Genomic DNA, 19,929 nt, shown 5'->3' with positions numbered 1-19,929 from the left:
TATCATCGCCCGCTCCCTTCTCTACCTCATTGCTTCTGCTGCTTGAGGCATGAACCAAACAAATGCCTAACAAATTGTGGCTCGCGTAGTTGTGGCATGAACCAAACAAATGCCTAACCAAATAGTTCCTATCAGCGGTTAATACCTTTTGTGCTTAGTCTTCTTCTTTTGTTTTTTATACATGCTCATGTTTCTGCACTTGACCACTAACAGTAAACCTAATGACCTTTCGTCTGCTATATAAAATGAAATCATGCTCGATTTCTCTTTTCCATATTGTAATTTGCAATTATTATTACCAAAACAGTGGAAAAGAATGTCAATGGATCCGCTAGCGATGGAGAAAGTGAACTGCAATGGCCAATCTCAATTCTAGCCAATCTCAATTCTATCTATACTATAAAGATCGAAAACAATTAAAAATGTTTCTTACCTGGGATGGAAGAAGGGGTAAACTCATAGAAATTGCGAGTTAGAAAATGTTTTTGCTGAAAACGAATTGTTTTTCACACATATGGTAGTCCTACCCGCCCACCACGCCAAGATCGTCCTCCACGGCCAACAAGGTGGTTCTGATCACTCTGTTCGCTGCAACCAGCCAACAGTATTTTTCTCTCATACCAAACTAGCACCAGCCACCAGCCAGCCAGCAGTACTTTTCTTTCACAACAAATCAGCACCAGTCACCAGCTACAGCACAGCAAACAGAGTGGATATCTAATGCCAATTGTTTTACCGATCATTGGTTTGCGCACCATGTGTTTGTTAAATGCTTACATGTGGTGACTGCTTGTGCAGTCTTGACCTCGGATGAGATCATGGAGGCTCTAAAAATAGAAGAGATGGGTCCCAATCAGGTAGAGTTAGTTGCTAGCAGCGGTGAGGGCCGATGCGAAGCCGGCGAGGAGGCGCGGCCGTCATGCTGGACCGGGGCAAGGTGACGCCGTATCGGAGCGGCGTGACGGCGCCAGCGTGTGCGGCTCGGCGGAGCGCGGGCGAGAGGCGCGGTGAAACAACTCGGGTTTTCGAAAGGAGAACCCGAATCCCTGTATCGTCTTGATAGTCCCTGGATCAGTAGCTATCACATATAGAACTTATTTCAATTAGATATCACAGACATACAATGTTAAAAATCATTACATGGATTTAATTATTACATAACCCAGAGGGTTGTGATACGAAAATCAGAGTACAAGCCCCTTGGGCTAAAGGAAAACAAACAGAAGTCGGAAGCGGTAGCTATTCTTCTGGGCATCCTTCGTCTTGACGACTCTTCTCCACAGGCAGCACTCGAGCGTAGCACAAATCGTCCTTAGCTTTATCCTTCGTCTTCGAGCTTGATCCGCGAGTCAAATCCTGCATCTACCAGGCTATCCGCAAAGACGGGATACGTTCACGTCACCATCCGTATGCAAGCTTTAAGTGGATGCAAAGGTACAAAAGTAGCCAAAGAATAGGATGAGATTTCCTATACAAGAATATTTTTATATATAAGTCATCTGTCACCCACCGATACGGGCCATACCGGCACCGGTCATCTACAAAAGCCCAAGTCGGTGCAGGAACTCCCGCTCCCTGCACCTCGTCTGACTCCACAGGGGGGAAGTGGACTAGAGGGAGGTAGAAATCAGGGTATACTACTCTAGATGAAGTAACAGAAGAGTAGGAATGTACATGACCGAGTACGCGGCTATACATATAGTTTTCACTATGTATGGGTTGTACATCTGTACCCACTCGGGCTGCAAAGACGGCCGTCGCCGTCTTGAGACACAACCCACAACCATGACTCCCTAGCCATGACGGTACCATCCTGATTTCCTGGGGTGGGATACATTCGCCGCAACGAATGTCCCGGAGCTGTGGATCTCTAACCTGGCCAACGCACCCTGAATTGGGCGTGCGTGGTCTACCCTCTCCTGGAGACTAGGGTCGGAAAACCCGACCGGGCCCGACGCACCCCGAATTCCCATGGGCGTGCGCGGCCTACCCTCTCCTGAAACACAGCTACATTCCTGGTACCGCACAGCTAGGAATGGCTGGAACCCCCGCCCAAACAGGGGTAAGTGGTGCGTACGATAAGTCCTACAAATCTTAGTTACCGCATATGTCCATAAGAGCCGGGGCAAGCTCTCCTCACGCAGTCCTCCGCAGTGGTCCGCCAAAGGCACCCATAATAGGTATCGCCTCTCCTTGGGCAACCATAATAGGTATGCCCCTCCTCGTCCCGCACCCGCCACAAGTGCTTCTTAGGATGTGCCCACTACACATTCCCGGCCAGTCGCTCGCCCCCACTAAAAGTCCTATCACTGGCTCCTCACATGGTGGTTCTTCATGCATGCCAAGACTATCATATCATGGAATTCTCATACCCATTCACTCTCATGGTAGCCAAAGCATTCAAGTATTAATCAAGGTATGGTGGGGATACAAGGAGTACGGTAAACAATAGACCATGCAGGTTTATCTCACACACACATATAGAGCAATAGTAATTCTAGCAAGCAACGCCTAATAGGAATTCAAGTCATAGATGGGCGTGAACCTGGTAACTCTTCGTAGTCCTCTGGGGCCTCGGGGCTTCTCGTAGTCCGGGACGTCGTCCTGGGTCTTCTGGGCGTCCAGGGCGTCGATCAGCTCCTCCTCGCAGGGACCTATTCGTAATTACATATAATTATAGGGACTAAAATGCAAAGATGCACCAAAACTGCTCAAATAAGATCCAACCACACAACAAAACCTATTCTAACGGGTAGATCATAATTTTAGATGAATTATAAAACTAGTTTCATAATTTTCGGAGCTCCGGTTAATTTATTATGAATTTTCTAAGCTTAAATCATTTTCTAAAATTAATAAATAGTTATCGAAAAAAGAAAAGCACATAGTTAGCCACGTGGCAGCCTCTGAGCGTGGCACGTGTCATGCTGACATCAGCATGACGTCAGCACGGGGACAACCATATGCTGATGTCATCATGGTTGTTGATGACGTCAGCGTTGACTTGGTCAACATTGACCAGGTCAATGGGTCAACAAGGGTCCACGACCAGGAGTCAGCTGGGCCCACAGGTCGGTCACAGTGCGCCACCGACAGGCGGGACCCACACGTCGGCGCTAGGTTAAAAGAAAAAGGAAAAGGGTTAGGAAAAGGGCAACTAGGTTATTGGGCCGAAATTCGAAAGTCGGTTCGGCCCATCCCGCGAATGGGCGGCTCAGGTCAAAGGGCTTGGCTCGGATGAGCGGCTCGCGATAGCAGGCCAGCTCAGCGGAGCAGCTCGGGTTCTGGCTTATTGGGCCGGAAGCGGCCCAGACTGGCGACGATCTCCTTCTCATACGGACTGACAAGCTGGGCCCACAGGGCAGTGGCTCCTGCTCGTCACTGACGAGTGGGGCCGGGATGTCAGCGGCTCCAGGGATCCGGTGCGGTCTGTGCGCGTGTGTGTGAGCCTATGTCGTGCGCCCGCTGAGTGTTCGACCAAATGCCAAAGGGCTTGGCCGCGGCGGGAACATGTCGAGGCGGCGTCGGACGGCGGAACACGGGCATGCGCGAGCATCTGGGGTCTCAGGGCCATGGCGGCTGGTTGGCGCATGACAAGGTCGCCACGATGTGGCATCGTGCGCTCGGCCGTGGACGCCTACGCGTGTGACATCGCGCGTAGTCGTGCACGGCGGGACCAAAGGCAAGGCTAGGTTTGGGAGCAACGGCTCGATAGCGAGCAAGGCCAAGGGCATTGCTCGCGGCCGGGGTGGTTCACAGGCACGCGTGAGGTGTTCGGCACGGCCGAGGTCACGGCGCAACAGGGCTAAACGAGGTAGATGGCTGAAATGCCCTTGTTTGGTTTTGGTAATTGAGTGACAACTTAGGTGGACTAATAAGTGTTTATGTTGAGATACACAGGAGATTAGTCCACACAAAGACACTAGTATGAGCAACATGTGCCATGGAGGAGAAATGACTAAGGATTGATGCTATGCTCATATAGTGTGATCGAGGAGCTCATTGCATATGAGACATGACATGGAGTTATGTGACCAAAGTGGAGAAGATCAAGACAAGGCTTGGCTTGATGGACCGGTTGCAATGGAGAAGGGCAAGTCAAGGCTTTGAAGCGAGGGACCGCAAGGCGGTGAAGCTTGGGCAAGATTTGGCGCCGATGGACCGAGGCAACGGTGAAGAGCGAGCAAGGTCAAGATCGATGGACCAAAGAGGTCATGTGATGATATGGAGTGGATCATATCATTCAAGAAAGATTAAGCCAAGTGTTGACTCATGATGATGATCAAAGGGCTTGATGGAGTTTGGTGCTTGTGTGGCATCAATATTTGGGAAGATGAAATGGAATGCGCAAGGCAAAGGTATGACTTGTAGGGCATTTCATTTCACCGGTCAAAGGTTGTGTAGAGAAGTGCATGACCGGATTTAGGATAGATGGCCGTACTATCAAGAGGGGCAAACTTGTTTGCATATCGGTCATCTAGTGCCACTTGAGCGATCTAACATTGCGTTGTTGCTAGGATCGAGTGGCGTGGTGAGATCAAGTGAAAATCCTCTGAAAATGTTTGTGAAATGCTAACACACATGCACATGGTGTTGTTCACGTGGTGGTGTTGGCACATTTGCAAAGGAGAAAGAGTTGGAGTTGATGTTGATCAACTTTGGGAAGCAAGAAAGGTTTTTCGGTTTTCTCCGGAAATTAGGTGGTCTCTTGGAGTGGAATACTGCTTTGATCCATTGTGTTTTGGATCAAGTATTTAGTTGGGTTGTGTAGCCCTCTGAATTAGCTTTCCATAGAGTCCAAGATCACCTAATTTGGACATCGGAGCTAAGAGTTATGGCCGTTTTACCGAGGTACATTTCTGCTGAAAATATACCTGCGGACGGTCCGCTCAAGGGGGGCGGACGGTCCGCCGTTATCTCGGATGAGCTCGAACAAAACCGTTTTTAGCTCTGTTGGTGGTCCAAAATGAACTGCGGACCGTCCGGTCCATGGGGGCGGACGGTCCACATTTAAAAGCTGAAACGAGCGCAGAAACTCGGTAGTTCTGTCTTGGGTGTCCAAAATGAATTGCGGACTGTCCGGTCCTTGGGGGCGGACGGTCCGCCTCCTACTGAAAATTCTGGGATAGAAACACTGCGGTTTCTGTGTGTGCTGACTTTTTGAACGGCGGACGGTCCGCCCCTGGGGAGCGGACAGTCCGCCGGTCACTTCCAGTTTTAGTCAGAGACGTTTGCAAATCGGTTGGTTCGAAGTTTTGAACCACGGACGGTCCGCCCCAGGGGCGCGGACAGTCCGCCCGGGGCTCTAACGGTCGACTCTGACACTTAATCATTGCAGTTCTAGCCGTTGATTTTGAATGGCGGACGGTCCGGTTTCTGTGAGGCGGACAGTCCGCGAAAACTCTGTTTTCACGGGATTTGAGTGTAACGGCTAGTTTGGGGCCTCCCTCTGTAAATAGAGGGTGTGGCCGGTCATTTGAGGTGGCTGAGCACCTTGGGGACTTGGTGTCCATGTGTGAGAGTGCTTGAGAGCCCTCTACTCACTCTAACTTGATAGTAATCATCCGATCGAGTGAGAGAGCGATTCTAGTGCGATTGCTTTGAGTGATTGCATCGAGTGGCATTAGGTGATCGTGTTGCAAGCCGGTGTGCTTGTTACTCTTGGAGGTTGCCACCTCCTAGACGGCTTGGTGGCAAGAGGCTCCGTTGAAGCCCGCAAGAAGATTGTGCGGTGCTCCGGAGAAGAGATTGTGAGGGGTATTGTGCTCACCCCGCGGGAGCCGCGAAGAGTAACTCTAGTTGAGCGAAACGTGAAGAGCAACAAGTGGTCCGGCCGGATCATGTGCTAGAGCTCGGTGTGAGCACTCCACGTGGGAGAGTGTGACTTGAGAGTCACCACTAGCAAGAGGATCGGCGGCAACCTTGGAGCTTGTCTCAACGCGGATTAGCTTGGTGGCAACCAAATGAATCTCGGGATAAAAATCACCGTGTCAATCTTGTCTACTCTTCTCGGTGGTTTGCATTCTCCAAATCACAAGCCTTGTATTTACATTCATCTATATCTTGTGCTTGTGTAGTTGCTCTCTAGTGATTAGTTAGCTTGTGTAGCTTGCTAATCATCTTCTTGCTTGTGTAGCTAGAAGTAGAGATCCTAGTGTAACTAGTTAGCTTGTGTAGCTTAATTAGTTGCTCTTGCTTAGATTGTGTAGCTAAGCAAGTTGATCTCTTGGATTTGGATTGTCTATTCTTGTCCTTGAGCATCTAGTGAGCTTAGGTTTGGCTTTGTGCTTTTGCTCATTAGAATTGTGTAGGAGCTCCCCCGGTTTGTGAAGTACTAGTGCTTAGACTTGTATGACTTGGCATTAGAATTGTTAGGAGAGCTCTTACTAGCTTGGCACTCCATTTGCTTTGTGTAGGATCTTTTTGGAGGTGCCTTAGAGTCATAGTTAGAGGGGTGAAGTCTTGGCTAAGCGAATAGTTTCAATTCCGCATAAGTTTCGGTTAGCCGGCGCAATTAGTTTTAGAAAGGACTATTCACCCCCCTCTAGTCCGCCATCTCGACCCTACAACGGCAGGGCCAGGCGACGGCGAGGGCTCACGACGAGTGTGGTAATGGGGTCACGGCTAGGGGACCGGCTTGGACGTGCGGTGGCGAACCGAGTTCGTGCATGTGCTGACACTCGGGAACCCGAGTCGCGGCGCGGCGAGACAAGGGCCAAGCGGGATCAATATGCTTGGTGCTCGGTGAGGCTCCAATGCGCGTTGGCGAGCGGAACGCTGGTGTTCCCGGTCTACAGCGACGTGACGGGTCGGAAGTGGCACAAGGCCAGGGCCAGAACAGGGCAAGGGAAATGAGGCAGAGGTGGAACGCGACGTCGACGTGGCGAACGAGTTATTGGCGTCGTGTCGGGTGTACGAGAGTGTAGGCTAGATGCAGCCCACAAGGTGTTCGGCAGAATGCCCTAGTGGCATTCGCGGGTGTTTGGCCGCGTCGGAGGCGGCGTGTGTGCGTGCAACAGCACCAAGGCGGCGTTCTAGGCTACGGTGAGAGGAAACAAGTGCGGAGCGAAGGCCAGACCACACGTTCTTGTGTAGAACGCGGGTGTTCTCGATCCGTGGCGTCGCGATGGGTCGACGGCAACGCAGCAAGCGAGGGCCAAGACGTGGTCAGGGCACCTGAAGACGGTCTGGGGAACGCGAGCGGCCGGTCAAGGGTGAGGTGGAAAGGGGCGCGGCACGGCCGTTGCCCTTGCCTTGTCGCGGCGTGGAGGCGGGATTTGGCAAGCGGAGGCGGAAAGGCGGAGCAGAGCAGCGCGACGGCTTCAACGCGGCGAGGAAGAGGAACAGAGCAGGGGCGCTGACAGGCGGGCCCCGATGGTCAGCCGCAGGAAAAAGAAAGAAGGGCGTCGGCTGGGCTTGGGCTAGTGCTTGTGTTCCTGGGCCGGTTTGGGCCGAGCGCAGCGGGGTTAGGGCAGGCTGGATAGGTGGGTTTGGTCAGGTTTGGTTAGGAGCTTCCAGCCCAAGCTAGATTAGAGAGCAAGTTAGCTTTTGTGATTTATTTGAATGACCAAATTCAAATTAATCACCACACAAGTTCAACCAAAAATATTCAAACAAATTTTGAACAAGGCAAATTCAAAAAGATGCAAAACTCCAAACATATTCACACTAGCAATCTTATAACCCTTAATTTGAAACAAAATTTTAATTACTAGGAATTAAGAAAGGAAGAATCCTACTTAAGTGAGGAAAAATTACAGCACTAACACAAGTTTTTGAAATTCACATGTTTTGACTATTTAATATTCCAGAAAAATCCGGGATGTTACACGCGGCGCCGAGCTGGCGGAGGGGCACACAGATCGGCTTGCAGTGTCCTAACCCAAGGGTCGCCGCACCAGGTCTCCGGTAGTGCGGCGTGACGACGTCAGCATGCGCAGCTCGTTGGAGCGCGGGCCGGTGTGACAGCTCGTTGAGCGCGGGGCGAGAGCCACGGCGCAAGTCAATGGTGCCGAGCTGGCGGAGGAGGGGTGCGCAAGTCCGCTCGCCATGTCCCAGCCCAAGGGTCTCCGCACCGGGTCTCCGGCGGAACGGTGGAGGCCTCCGCTACCACCGGGGAAAGCTGGCGGAAGAGGGGCGCGCGGGTAAGCATGAGCGCGGACACAGCGGCACCGCGGAGAGCTAGCGGCGAAGCAGCGGAGCTTGACGCCGCGGAGAGCTAACCATTGTGGAGGGGGAGGGTCAGGTTGGGAGACGGGGACACTGGTTTTTCTTAGCGTGGGCAGACTCACGGGGAGCGGATTCATGCGAGGAGTAAACATCTACTTTATTCTTTTTAGTTTTAGCAATATTGCTAAACCTATACCTGGGACGCACTACTTGAAAACTGAATGGTTCTACTGCTATGATCTACTTCTATTTACGATACCAGCTCCTCCATAGGACCAACCCTAACAATTTACAGGACTGGGTACAAAGAGTCCATTTATTTCACAGGATCCGTTTCTGGCCACACTTGAGAGACCCTAATGTACATCATGAAAAAATATTGCTGATGCAGTGATATTCTAGAATAGGAAGTAATTCCGAGAGAGTGGTACTGTGGGTGCTGGTTGGCAAGTCAAAACCTCTCCATCAGCAGTAACTGTGTAGGTCTCGGGGTCAACTTCTATTTTTGGAAGAGCATCGTTGAGCTTCATGTCGAGCTTTGTCAAACATCGAACACCTCTAACAGCTTCCACCCTTTTATCCAATTTGTACTCCATTGCAATACCAGCTTCTTTAGCAACCTATCGATTGAGAAATTAATCTGTCAGACATTGTAAATTGGCAAGAGTAGACAAGAAGATAGGAACTTTTCCTCTTTTCCTTGATGTGCAACATATTTCCTGTAGGCTGTAGCCATGTTTTCTTAGGAGTTTGTGGAGTCAGATTTTCTTTAAACTAAAAGAAAAAACTCAACCATATGGGAGAGACTCCCCCCAGGTTTTGTTCTAAGAAGGCAATGTATTTCGAACCTAGGTTGGAACGGCAAAAGTTCAACGCTTTAACCGGTTCACCGTGAGAAGCTTGGCTTTCTTTTAACTAACAATGTTGCTTAAGGTATTTAGATCAGACAGATAAAACTGGTATGGAGAAAATTATCACAAAAATACTCACTTAGCTTTTACAAATAGAATATAATAGTTTAATCATTGAAGTCACATTTACTTATTATGAAAAGTCAAGAATGCCATATATTAGAACAGGTGTAGTTGATCTACCTTGCTCACAAATGCAATCGAGTTGGAACTTCCCGCTTTTCCAAATGCACCAAACATAGGACGCATCACAACCTGCATCAAGAAAAAGATGATGCATGTTGTAACCTGAGCAAACATGTTGTATATACACATTGGAATAGGGTGCAAAACCATGCTTCTCATCTCAAGCTCTTTGCATTAAACTTCATCATAATCGACAAAGTACTGTTTACATTTAGGAAAGGTCCATTATACTACCCTTAACAAGATAAGAAATGCATGTTAAATATTCTAAAAAGGTTGTCAAAGTATTTTTCTAACATAGGTTATGATGTCATTCATCACCCCACAACAAAATTTAACTTAAAACCCTACATATACAACAAACAAAAAAATAGACATAACATTAGGGGGTGAATTGATCCAGTAAAAGTAGAAGGGAGTAAAAACGAATCGAAGGGAATAAAAACGAATCAAAAACTTTTGTAAAACAGTCAAATGGAGGAAGTACATTAGGGTAGTAAAATGAAATTTTCCTTTATGTTTGCTAAATGAAACATCATGTTAGAAATTTCTTTATATTCAAAATATCTCAAGAAAGTAGTCCATACAGGTTCAGGTGTTGGAATACTAGCATTGGGATCACCCATATTAGCCCATGCAATTGCGCCTCCCTTTACAACCAGTTCTGGTTTAGCACCAAAGAAAGAAGGTTTCCAAAGAACAAGATCAGCTAATTTTCCCACCTGTCAAAAATATGTAGGATCAGTTAGATCTTTAATTGATATACTAATAGAGAAAAATGCTTAAACAGTGTTTCACTGCGTCATACTACATATGGAAGGGATATTAATATTAGGCATTTCCAGCCCCTGTTTATAGATGTGTTTATAGCTGATTATAACCTTCCTTGTATACTCAGCCATATTGGCTATTTATATGAAATCATTCCCCCCCCCCCCTCCAAAAAAAATTGGGACTGAGGTGATTCAGCCATTCTACATTAATAAGTAGAAGTATATCAATTCATGGTAGAACTAGTTTCACCTATGCAGAAGATAGCTATTTCAAAAATAACAGTGCGTTGCCTTCTCCTTGAGGCATAATAGAATTTCAAGACAAACAGTGATAACTTGTACAGTTGTTGGAACAAAGGCTCTGGTAAAAGTAGATGAAAACTGGCATCACAGAGTTACTTTCTATGTTTCATTTTTTCAAATACAAAAAAAAACATTTTCCTACATTGCACAAGTCTACCTGCTACAGTGAGGAAATAAGAAATTACACATTGGTTTATTCAACTTACATCAAGAATGTCAAAGTAGACAATCTTTCTTTGATAGTACAATTTCAAGGTACACAGCATAAGCAAGCATTTTCTGTCTTTAGTTCCAATGAATAAGGAACATTTTAAAAAAAACTCATCAGTAATAAGAAATGCACATACCTCAACAGAACCAACGAAGTCTGAAAAACCATTCACTATTGCTGGATTTATGGTGTATTTTGCTATGTATCTTCTTATACGGAGGTTGTCATTGTCCTGGGCAGCATCAGAGTCACCAGATCCAGGAAACCTACCTCTTTGGACTTTCATCTTGTTTGCAGTTTGCCATGTCCGAGTTATCACCTAGAAAGTCAATGTTCAAACAAATGTGAACTAAATCAACATGGCTGTCATGTCATCACCTAAAAAGGAGTTACTTGTTCAAGGAGGTTACTCCTCAACCTACAGGCATAAATTGCTCTAATTGTTTCGTTATGGCTTCTCCAAGAAAGAAACCACTGGGTTAATCACCTCTGTCAGACTGTTATGCTTAATTGCTTATATAGGTCAAGGTCAAGCCTCCCAACAAGTCCTAAATATGTTTAGAGTATAAACTTTGGAATCAAGGTACATAAAAGGTGGAAATAATTTGTTAAAAGCAGATACAAAATAACCCTGATGTGCCTAGACTTGCTATTGCTTATGTGCGTCATATCCACCAATAATACTACCATCCATGATAGAGATCATTCAGATGGTCACAGATTACCTTTGTGTGTTCTAAACAAAAATGTAGCTTGCACAAAAACAAATTTAGCAAGTGCAGCGTTCCTTCAGCCATTTCCAGCTATGAACCTCGAGCTTGTGCCTAATATGGATCGAAAGAAGACATTTTTGACAAAAAGAATTGTCCTTGAGTTGTCCTCAGTATTGGCCTTTCTCCTTTTGGTTAACCGTCCCAGGCCATTTTCCTGTTTCGTTTACTATGGTGCATTCCAAACAAGCAGTGTCATTACCACATCATCAGCTCACAAGAAGAGGAATGTAAGTTGATCAGCAAGCATCGCACTGATTCTGTTCAGTAAATTAGCACTAGCATGTACAGTACAAGTATGTTTTCTGCAGGTAATCTATGGGTACTGAACGGGCAAGGAGGTCCAGGCTTTCCACAATCATTTGTAATAGAAGCTATGGATTTAGGATGATCATGAAACAGACCTCTCCAATGCGCCCCATAGCCTGTGAATCAGATGATATAATACTTATGGCTCCCATGTCATGCAATATGTCCTCAGCAGCAATTGTTTCAGCTCGAATTCTAGACTCAGCAAATGCTACATCTTCGGGGATGTTTTTATCAAGGTGGTGGCAAACCATCTGCAATAACCAAAACATATTAACATCAAATTTGCACAGTGTTTACTATATTATCTTGGATAATTGTTTACCAGCATATCAAGGTGCTCATCTACAGTGTTTGAAGTAAATGGTCGGGTCGGATTTGTTGAAGAGGGCAGCACATTTTTTACCCCACACACTTTGATGATATCTGGAGCATGACCGCCACCTGCACCTTCACTGTTCATAAGATAGTAAGAACATGAGAAGAAAATTGAAAGGTATATATTAACACCTATCCCAGGTAATATTGAAACTACAAAGTAGAAAACAGTACTAAGAGAGCTAATTTGTGTACTCAACAATAGAGGTCTATCTAAATAGTGCAAATGTGTGGTTCTGGACCTCATTTATGTTAGTGGCTGGCTACAGAACCAGCAAGGCTGGCAGGATTTCAGGAATAGAGGAAATTGCAAAGATTGATTGATATACCATTTCATTAATTGAAATCGATGCTATTTGCTCTCCCAATATAATGGTAGTTGAGAAATCTCTAACAATCTTCAACTAATTTAGTATAATCTAAGGACATTTACTTTTAACAAATTTTATCAAAGTATAATACAAAGGCTTATATGTGAACCCTTAATGCCTTTCCTGTGCTCCAGGAACATCTGATCTTCTTCCTGCTTTGGTAGATGAGCTCCACATGACAGATCATGTACTTAATTACTTTGACTATGATATAGTCGCATTTTTTTAGAAAAAAAGGGATTTTGAGGTTATACTCTATGAGAAAGGAGATATTCAGATGCAAATCGACCTATATAAATAAAATAGAACCTTTGCATTTCACTGCTCTGCATTGCATACCTGTGATATGTATGTATGGCTCTATCTTTAAAAGCTGCAATTGTATGTTCCACGCAACCTGATTCATTTAACGTATCCGTGTGGATATTGACCTGTCAAAATCAGGTAAGCATAGAAACAAGTAAAGCACGGTATACCAGAAAGGATACATAACATTAGACCTTTACCTGAATATCAAAATCTTCAGCAACAGATAAACAATTATCTATCACAGCTGGGGTACTGCCCCAATCCTCATGCAGCTTCAAGCCCATTGCTCCTGCTTTAATGATTTCAGCCAATCCTTCAGGTTTTGCAGTATTTCCCTGCACAGTTTTCCAAGGAGAACATGGACAATCAAATTAGGAACAATGATTGAAAATCACTTTCCTTAAATGTTTTAGAGTATTAATCCAATAGGATACTCCATCCAGTCACACATATGTCAAAATTTAGACATCAAATGCGGTTTCCAGGACACAACTGTTATGCGGGGCAAGATGTATACAAGGAGGAATAAGCATCCACTGGGAAATAATTAGAGTCCTAGATTAGTTTGCTGGTAAGATATATTTGACAGCTAGTATTTGAGAAGGATTTGATATTTGGACTTTGTTAGGAATAAGGGGTAAAGGTACAGCCTATATATATGAAGGCCGTGTAATTGATTTGGCAAGCAATAGTTCAATCTTTTCCCAATTCTCCTATTCTCATCTAAAAGCGCAGAGCAGGGAGGACTTGATCCTCTCCCTCTATCGGCAGTTATCGGCCGGATCCTTTCCTGGCCACTCCAATGGTATCAGTCGATCAAGCGATCGTGGTCATGGCAGACGATGACAAAAGGAAGGCTAAGTCCAACCAATCTAGTGCGGAAAACGAACACAAGAAGATGATGGCTGCCCTCCTCAAGAAGTTCGATGTGATGTCTGCCCTAGAGGATGTTTGGATCGCAACCGGAGCGGCCAGAAACAGATGATCTTGCACGCGTCCGGACCAGAGTTGCTTCAACAGCGTAGAGAAGGCCCCATGGGCAAAACCCGCTTCCACAAGCTTGACTTTCTGACGTTCGATGCCATGGGCGAGCCACTTCCTTTTCTCAACTGCTGCAACCATTAATTCCCCGGCCAATGTACGGTGGACAAAGAATGGGTGTGCCTTGCAGCGTCCCATCTACCTAGGCCTGCGCAATAGTGGTAGCGCATCGAATAGGACGAGGGCACGCCGCTTCTCCAAGCTCCTCGACCTGCGGTTTGGACCTCCAATGCACGCCAACCCTCTGCGTGAATAGGTGGCATGCCGCCATACTAGCACAGTGGTGGAGTACCAAGAATAGTTCCTGGCCCTCCTCATCTGCACCGACCGCTGATGGAGTCGCAACAGATCCAGCTTTTCACTATCGGCCTGCAGGAATACCTTAGCATCATGGCCTACTCATACGAGCAACAGGAAATTGCGACAGCAGCACAGGCGTGCAATCAGCCAACCCGTCCACCTTTTCATCACGAGAGCGAGCGAGGGAGGAAGGGAGGGAGAAGAGGGTAGATGGGGAAGAAAGAAACCCTAGCTCTTGATACCAATTGTTGGCCCAAATGAAAATAAGTTTCTCTTAACCCGTTGGCCCAAGGGGCACTGGGTCACACATGTAGGGGCAGGAGACTTAGCCAAGTCATCTCTTTAACCCCGATTCTTCCTAGGTGGCCACAGGAGGCCAGTAAAACCACCGTGTGATCCCATCGGCGGTCGAGATCACCCCAGGAGGACCTATCTAGTAATATAGACAGATACATGGACGCACAAATGTGAGACTTATCTAACAATATGAAACTATTTTTTATTTAAATGTACCTGTGCCAATTTCAAATTTCCAACTCAGCACATAAGTAATTTACAAACAAAATTCAGAATTGTTGACTTCAGACATCCCAAATATCAATTATTGACTGGAGGGAGTACATTCTAAAAATATTTTAGTTCTCATAACACAGGGAAAACAATCACACAGTAACTTAATGACGCTCAAATGACTACAGGGCCATGTTTTGTTTTTGCCTTTTTAATTAAAAAACGCCTGGAACAAAATTATCAACTGTTTCTTATTTAACATAACATATAAATAATTTGTAGGAAATGCCAACTATGAAGCTTTACAACTAAGATTTATATCATCACAAGATCTTTTACAGTACTCCATCATTGAGACTGTTTATTCAAGGCCCCACCCCGAAAATAAACATTGGAAAATGCAGCAGATTTAGTATATATTATTATTCAGTATGAATGTTGTACTAATTTACTTTCCCAGCACACAAAATTACCTTGCCTGTGAAACCTATGTTAATTGGCAATTGATCAGTGGACTGCAACATTAATTTCATTTGAGATGGTGCTGGAGTGCAAGTTGTGGCACAAGTTCCATGTGCTGGTCCTGTTCCACCACCCACCAATGTCGTGATGCCTACACAAATATAAACATAAGGTTCTCAAGACATATCACTGACTAATCCTGGTTGCATGGTACATATGACACACATCCCAGTTAAAAGTAAAATAAGAAATATCATTTCATGTGTGATTAATGATTTTCAACCATCCAAGCTCTGCCTGGAATGATTTATGCTGGTGTTGACACCATTTATTTGTTAAATGATATGAAATTATCAAGATAATCTGATGATTTCTAGTTGGTTTGCCCCTAATCTGTAGAAGTGAAGAAGACTAACCACTTGCGATCGCCTCTTCTGCCAACTGAGGACATATGAAGTGAACATGGCAATCTATGCCACCAGCAGTCACAATCATGCCTTCAGATGCAATAACTTCAGTGTTGACCTGCAACAATTTTTTGGTATAGAAATTTTAAAAAAATTGTTTTTTCTGTAGCAAATTAATATAAAACCTTCAAGAAAAAGTTAGCTACCCCCACAATCATGTTGCAATGAACACCATCCATGACATCAGGATTTCCAGCCTTTCCAATAGCAACTATAAGTCCACCTTTTATACCAATATCAGCCTTGTATATTCCTGTATAGTCGATCACAACAGCATTTGTTATAACTGTATCTAGGCAGGAAGATTCTGGGTACCCTGTAGCTTGTCCCATTCCATCACGTAGAACCTTTCCACCTCCAAATATGCATTCATCACCATAAACACTGAAGTCCTTTTCAATCTGAGCAAAAAGATTGGTATCACCAAGCCTAATCTTATCACCAGTGGTAGGTCCATAAATGCTCGCATACTTCTCACGATCAACAGTACAGTCAAATGGACCATCACCAATAAGGCCTTCCCTGGATACAAAATTGAAAGATAAAATTTATGCAAAAAAAAAGTAAAGCGATTAACTTTGTCATGGATCATCAATTAAATACGAAAGAACAAACCTTGCATCTGGATAATCTTCATGTCCAAAATTATTTGCAATAACCTTCTGCATCACCTCATTAATCTGTGAATGGTCAATAGGACCATCACCAATGCCATTTCCACCTCTGATTACCTTATGGCCTCCGATGCTTACAAGTGTAACACTTTTTGAATCCCCTGGCTGAAACAATATAGATATCAGATTCTAGAGGTTTTATAATTAGTATGTGCAGCATATTCAAGAAACTAAGTAAGAGGCCAAGTATGTTCAACCTCAGGCAGAAAATTACTGTAAGCGTGGGTAGAATAAAATTACCTCAAACCGAACAGCTGTTCCAGCAAGTATGTTCAACCTCATGCCATAGGCCCTTTTTCTATCAAAAACTAGGTAAGGATTGGCCTCTATAAAGTGGTAATGGCTTCCAATCTGCAAGAGCAAAACATATTTGAAATTTTACTTGAAGATTAGAAGTGAATATTTTTTTATAGAAAGGCTTGTACCTTAAACAAATAGATAGAAAATGAGGGTGTAATACCATGTCAATTAAACTTATTACACACAGTATTTACACTGCATCCAAATTGGCAGTTGGATCAAAGCCGCATCACAAGAAATAATGTAAAATTTGGTAATGAGAAAACTTAAACTTGCACAAGTCTAGAAAAATATGTTTTTATGATTAGGCAAAGAGAATGGTTTCCTTGAAACAAAAAACATAGAAGGGGGACTCCAACATTAACCGATCCAATGAATGAATAGGATGCTTCCTTTGTGAAAACTTTCATATTAAAGAATAAGGATTAGCTAAATATTCAAAGATTTGAATTTTTCAAATTTATTTTTAAAATAAAAAATCGATGTAGATGCTGTGATCATAATGTGAGATTAAGTAAATTCTATAACCTTTTACATAGTTCCAAACATCCGTACACATTCAACCTAACATGGTGGAACAGAATAAATGTTCTCTGAACTCATTATTATGTGTTTCAGTTCAAAATCATGTCCTGCCAGAAATGTATTGGGTGCTCAACATTAGCCGAGAGGGAAGCCATCATGTCATCGATTGAGTAACACTGAAATTTAACTATTAGGGAGGCATTTTGAAAACGATTTTAAGCCTATCTCCTCTTTAAAAGTTTAAATAAGACAGCATTTTTTCCATTCTGATAGGAAAGGTGAATAGAACTGGAAGTTTCAGTAGATTTGCACCAGGGTACAAACAAAAATATCTAGGCGTCCTATGTTCCTACCTGAACAGGTCTGTCTGCCTTGTTAACAACCTTTAAAGTTAAAGCCCTGCGATGAAGGTTTAGAACTATGCGACCAGAACTGTAATGTACTTCACCAGGACAGTCTTCAACATCACCCCCGGAGAACTTTTCAGGTGAAGGCACTGCAGCAGTTAAATATTAATGTGTACAGTTCTTTTTTTACCTTATTGTTTCCACTAGTGAAGTATTCTTCAAAAACAGAATAGGCCAAAGACTTTTAGGAACAGCACTGCCCTAGAAAAACATTCTGAAACAGGCACATCTCCAGTAAACGCATTAATCAAAGAATTTAATAACCATATAATTCAGAAAACAGTTTGAACATAATTGAACCAATTGTGCTGATAAGAATATACAACCTGGGAGAAAAGAACCATGCAGTGCTAGCTCCAAATTTCCATCATCCAAAGAAATAGGGTCATGTACAGTGATTAGTTTTGTTCCATCCACAAATGTTCCTTCGACCTAGATGAAACAGTGACATTAGAGACAAAACTTTTTCAGATCTTCCTAAGAGCAAATATGGTTGTCCACTACTATCTGAACGCATGAAATGCTTTTCATTTATTACATCTGGATGCATACGAATGGAAATGGTAAGTATCATGCAGTATGAGCAAAGAACACCTGTACAGTATGTAAAAGGTATGGAACAGCTGGAAGAACTTGTCTCCTGGCAGGGAAGGGAAAAGCAAAACTGTCAGAGCTTAAGGGTTATATCACAGCAAATGAAAAATTATGTGAAGAAGTAGTCATAAGAGTAAGATTTGAGATAAGGACTAAAAATAAATTGCAGTAAGACATACTGATTTGTTTTTTAAGCAGATGACCAGCACAATAACTAAATCAGTGACATATTCATTTCAAATGACACAAACAAAGTTGGAAGCTTTCAAAAAATTTCAGAAGAAATAAGAAGATATGGCTAGCTATTCTTCAACGGCAATGAGGCATGTAGGCATTTTAATGTATTCATTAAAAAAGTACTGTATCTCTAGTGAAGTCAGCTACTGTTAAAAATATTCACACCTAGACCCAGTTAAGTAATTTTCAAAAACATTGATGGTTCAAAGTTTAAAATACTCATGCCAGTAGTCTTCCATTATCACCTGAGTGATGCAATGCCAAGTTTTTATGTTGCAGTTGTTGGTGAACGTAATGATGCAGGAAAGCGTAGCAATTCAGGCTGAATGCAAACCCACCTGCCCAGCATCTGTTTCCCCAAGTCCATCAGGTCTGTCACAGTTTTATCTCCATCCCGGACAAACTCAAGAATCTGTGCCAGGAATTAATTCAATCATGTCAGACGAATCTGGCAAGAAAAGTGGTTGCCAGACCAACAAATCAGAAGCATGTCAGCATCTTCCCCTGCATCTGGGACCATTCCCCCGTTGCATATTCTTCAGGAAAGCTAACTGCAAATAAGTCCTGAGGGCATAGCCGTGTAGGAAGAGCTAAAAAGGAAAAACTTGGAATCTGAACATCCACTACATAGCAATTAGCTGAATGCTAGAATGGGGAATATTTCTGCATTGCTTTAGGGACAAGTCCTTGACCTTATGCTCTCTAGTATTTCCATTAAAATTAGGAAAACTTCACGACGCACGTAGCAAATCCTTCAAAAAAAAGAGAAATTATGCACGCAGCATCCCAACAGCCTGTTGCGTTGATCCAAAAAAAAAAACAGCCTGGTCCGCATCACAAGTACATTTCCCCACACAGAATGTGCGAGTATCCTAACAAAAATAAAAGCAGCGGTCACGATTCCGCGCGACTTTGTCCGTACGCGCACCAGAAGCATACTATTTCGTTTTGACTACTAGAGCAGAAACTGGAGCTGGCGGCGGCGTCCTGGTTAGCTCACCTGCGTGGCGATGAGCGCGACGGCCTCGGTGTAGTTGAGGCGGAGGCCCCGGGCGAGGCGCTTCTGCGCGAGGAACCCGGCATTGTGCAGGGCGAGCTTCTCTGCCTCCCTCGGCGCCAGCCTCATCCCTCCTCGCCCTCAGGACCACCTGCCCCCGACGCCCGCACCACGGAACGACGAATCTGCGGAAGATGGGTTAGGGTTTAGGGTCTAATTAGTCACCCGTGATTCGTGCCGAAGACCACGAGGGATGAGGCTAGGGAATCTCTCGGCAGGTACCGGTGGGGAAGCCGACCTCGCGACCGGGGGATGGGTCCAACTTCACTGACTTGAAGAAGCGAAGGCACAAAGATAAACAATTGATATGAGTCTGGATGAACAGTGATCCCTACCGTAAATCACTGTAGCTGGCACTGTTCACGGAACACTGGTCGAAAAAGTACTGTTTCACACTGTAGCATTGGTACTGTAGCAATCAAACATGTCCATCCATCTCAGATCGGACGGCCGGAAATACACCGAAAGTCACCGCTACAGTGTTTGCTGACTTTGCTTCAGCACTTCAGAGAATCCAGATTGCGGGGGGATCGGAACGGCGCTCGTGGAGGAAATAAAGCCGAGAAGGAGAGGGAAGTCATCGCCGCGGCGTTTAGGATTGGTCGACCGGGGAGGAGCAGTTTGGCTGGATTCTCCGATGGGCATTGTCGACGGCCGCCCAAACC

At 44.7% G+C, this 19,929-nt stretch overlaps 1 protein-coding gene across 2 annotated transcripts; it reads right to left on the bottom strand.

Moving 5' to 3' along the window:
• Nucleotides 1-8,439: 8,439 nt before the first annotated feature.
• On the bottom strand, nt 8,440-19,538 carry LOC120644087 (urease). 2 transcript variants are annotated; one of them, XM_039920638.1, is made up of 19 exons: nt 19,487-19,538; nt 19,208-19,389; nt 18,546-18,619; nt 17,971-18,016; nt 17,703-17,808; nt 17,323-17,465; nt 16,385-16,495; nt 16,086-16,249; nt 15,617-15,992; nt 15,420-15,528; nt 15,015-15,154; nt 12,888-13,025; nt 12,721-12,812; nt 11,958-12,087; nt 11,728-11,886; nt 10,690-10,872; nt 9,854-9,988; nt 9,264-9,335; nt 8,440-8,789 (listed from the first exon to the last, which is right to left on the bottom strand). In XM_039920638.1, exons 2-19 carry the CDS (start codon nt 19,331-19,333, stop codon nt 8,568-8,570), a joined length of 2,526 nt encoding a protein of 841 aa, XP_039776572.1. In that variant the 5' UTR covers nt 19,334-19,389; nt 19,487-19,538; the 3' UTR covers nt 8,440-8,567. The 2 variants fall into 2 exon arrangements, with proteins under 2 accessions (XP_039776572.1, XP_039776573.1); XM_039920639.1 differs by lacking the exons at nt 17,323-17,465; nt 19,487-19,538 and having other exon boundaries at nt 8,468-8,789; nt 19,208-19,386.
• Nucleotides 19,539-19,929: the final 391 nt, after the last annotated feature.

Source organism: Panicum virgatum, chromosome 8K (genome assembly GCF_016808335.1).
Source record: "Panicum virgatum strain AP13 chromosome 8K, P.virgatum_v5, whole genome shotgun sequence".
NCBI lineage: Eukaryota > Viridiplantae > Streptophyta > Magnoliopsida > Poales > Poaceae > Panicum > Panicum virgatum.
This window is presented reverse-complemented; position numbering and strand designations above follow the sequence as displayed.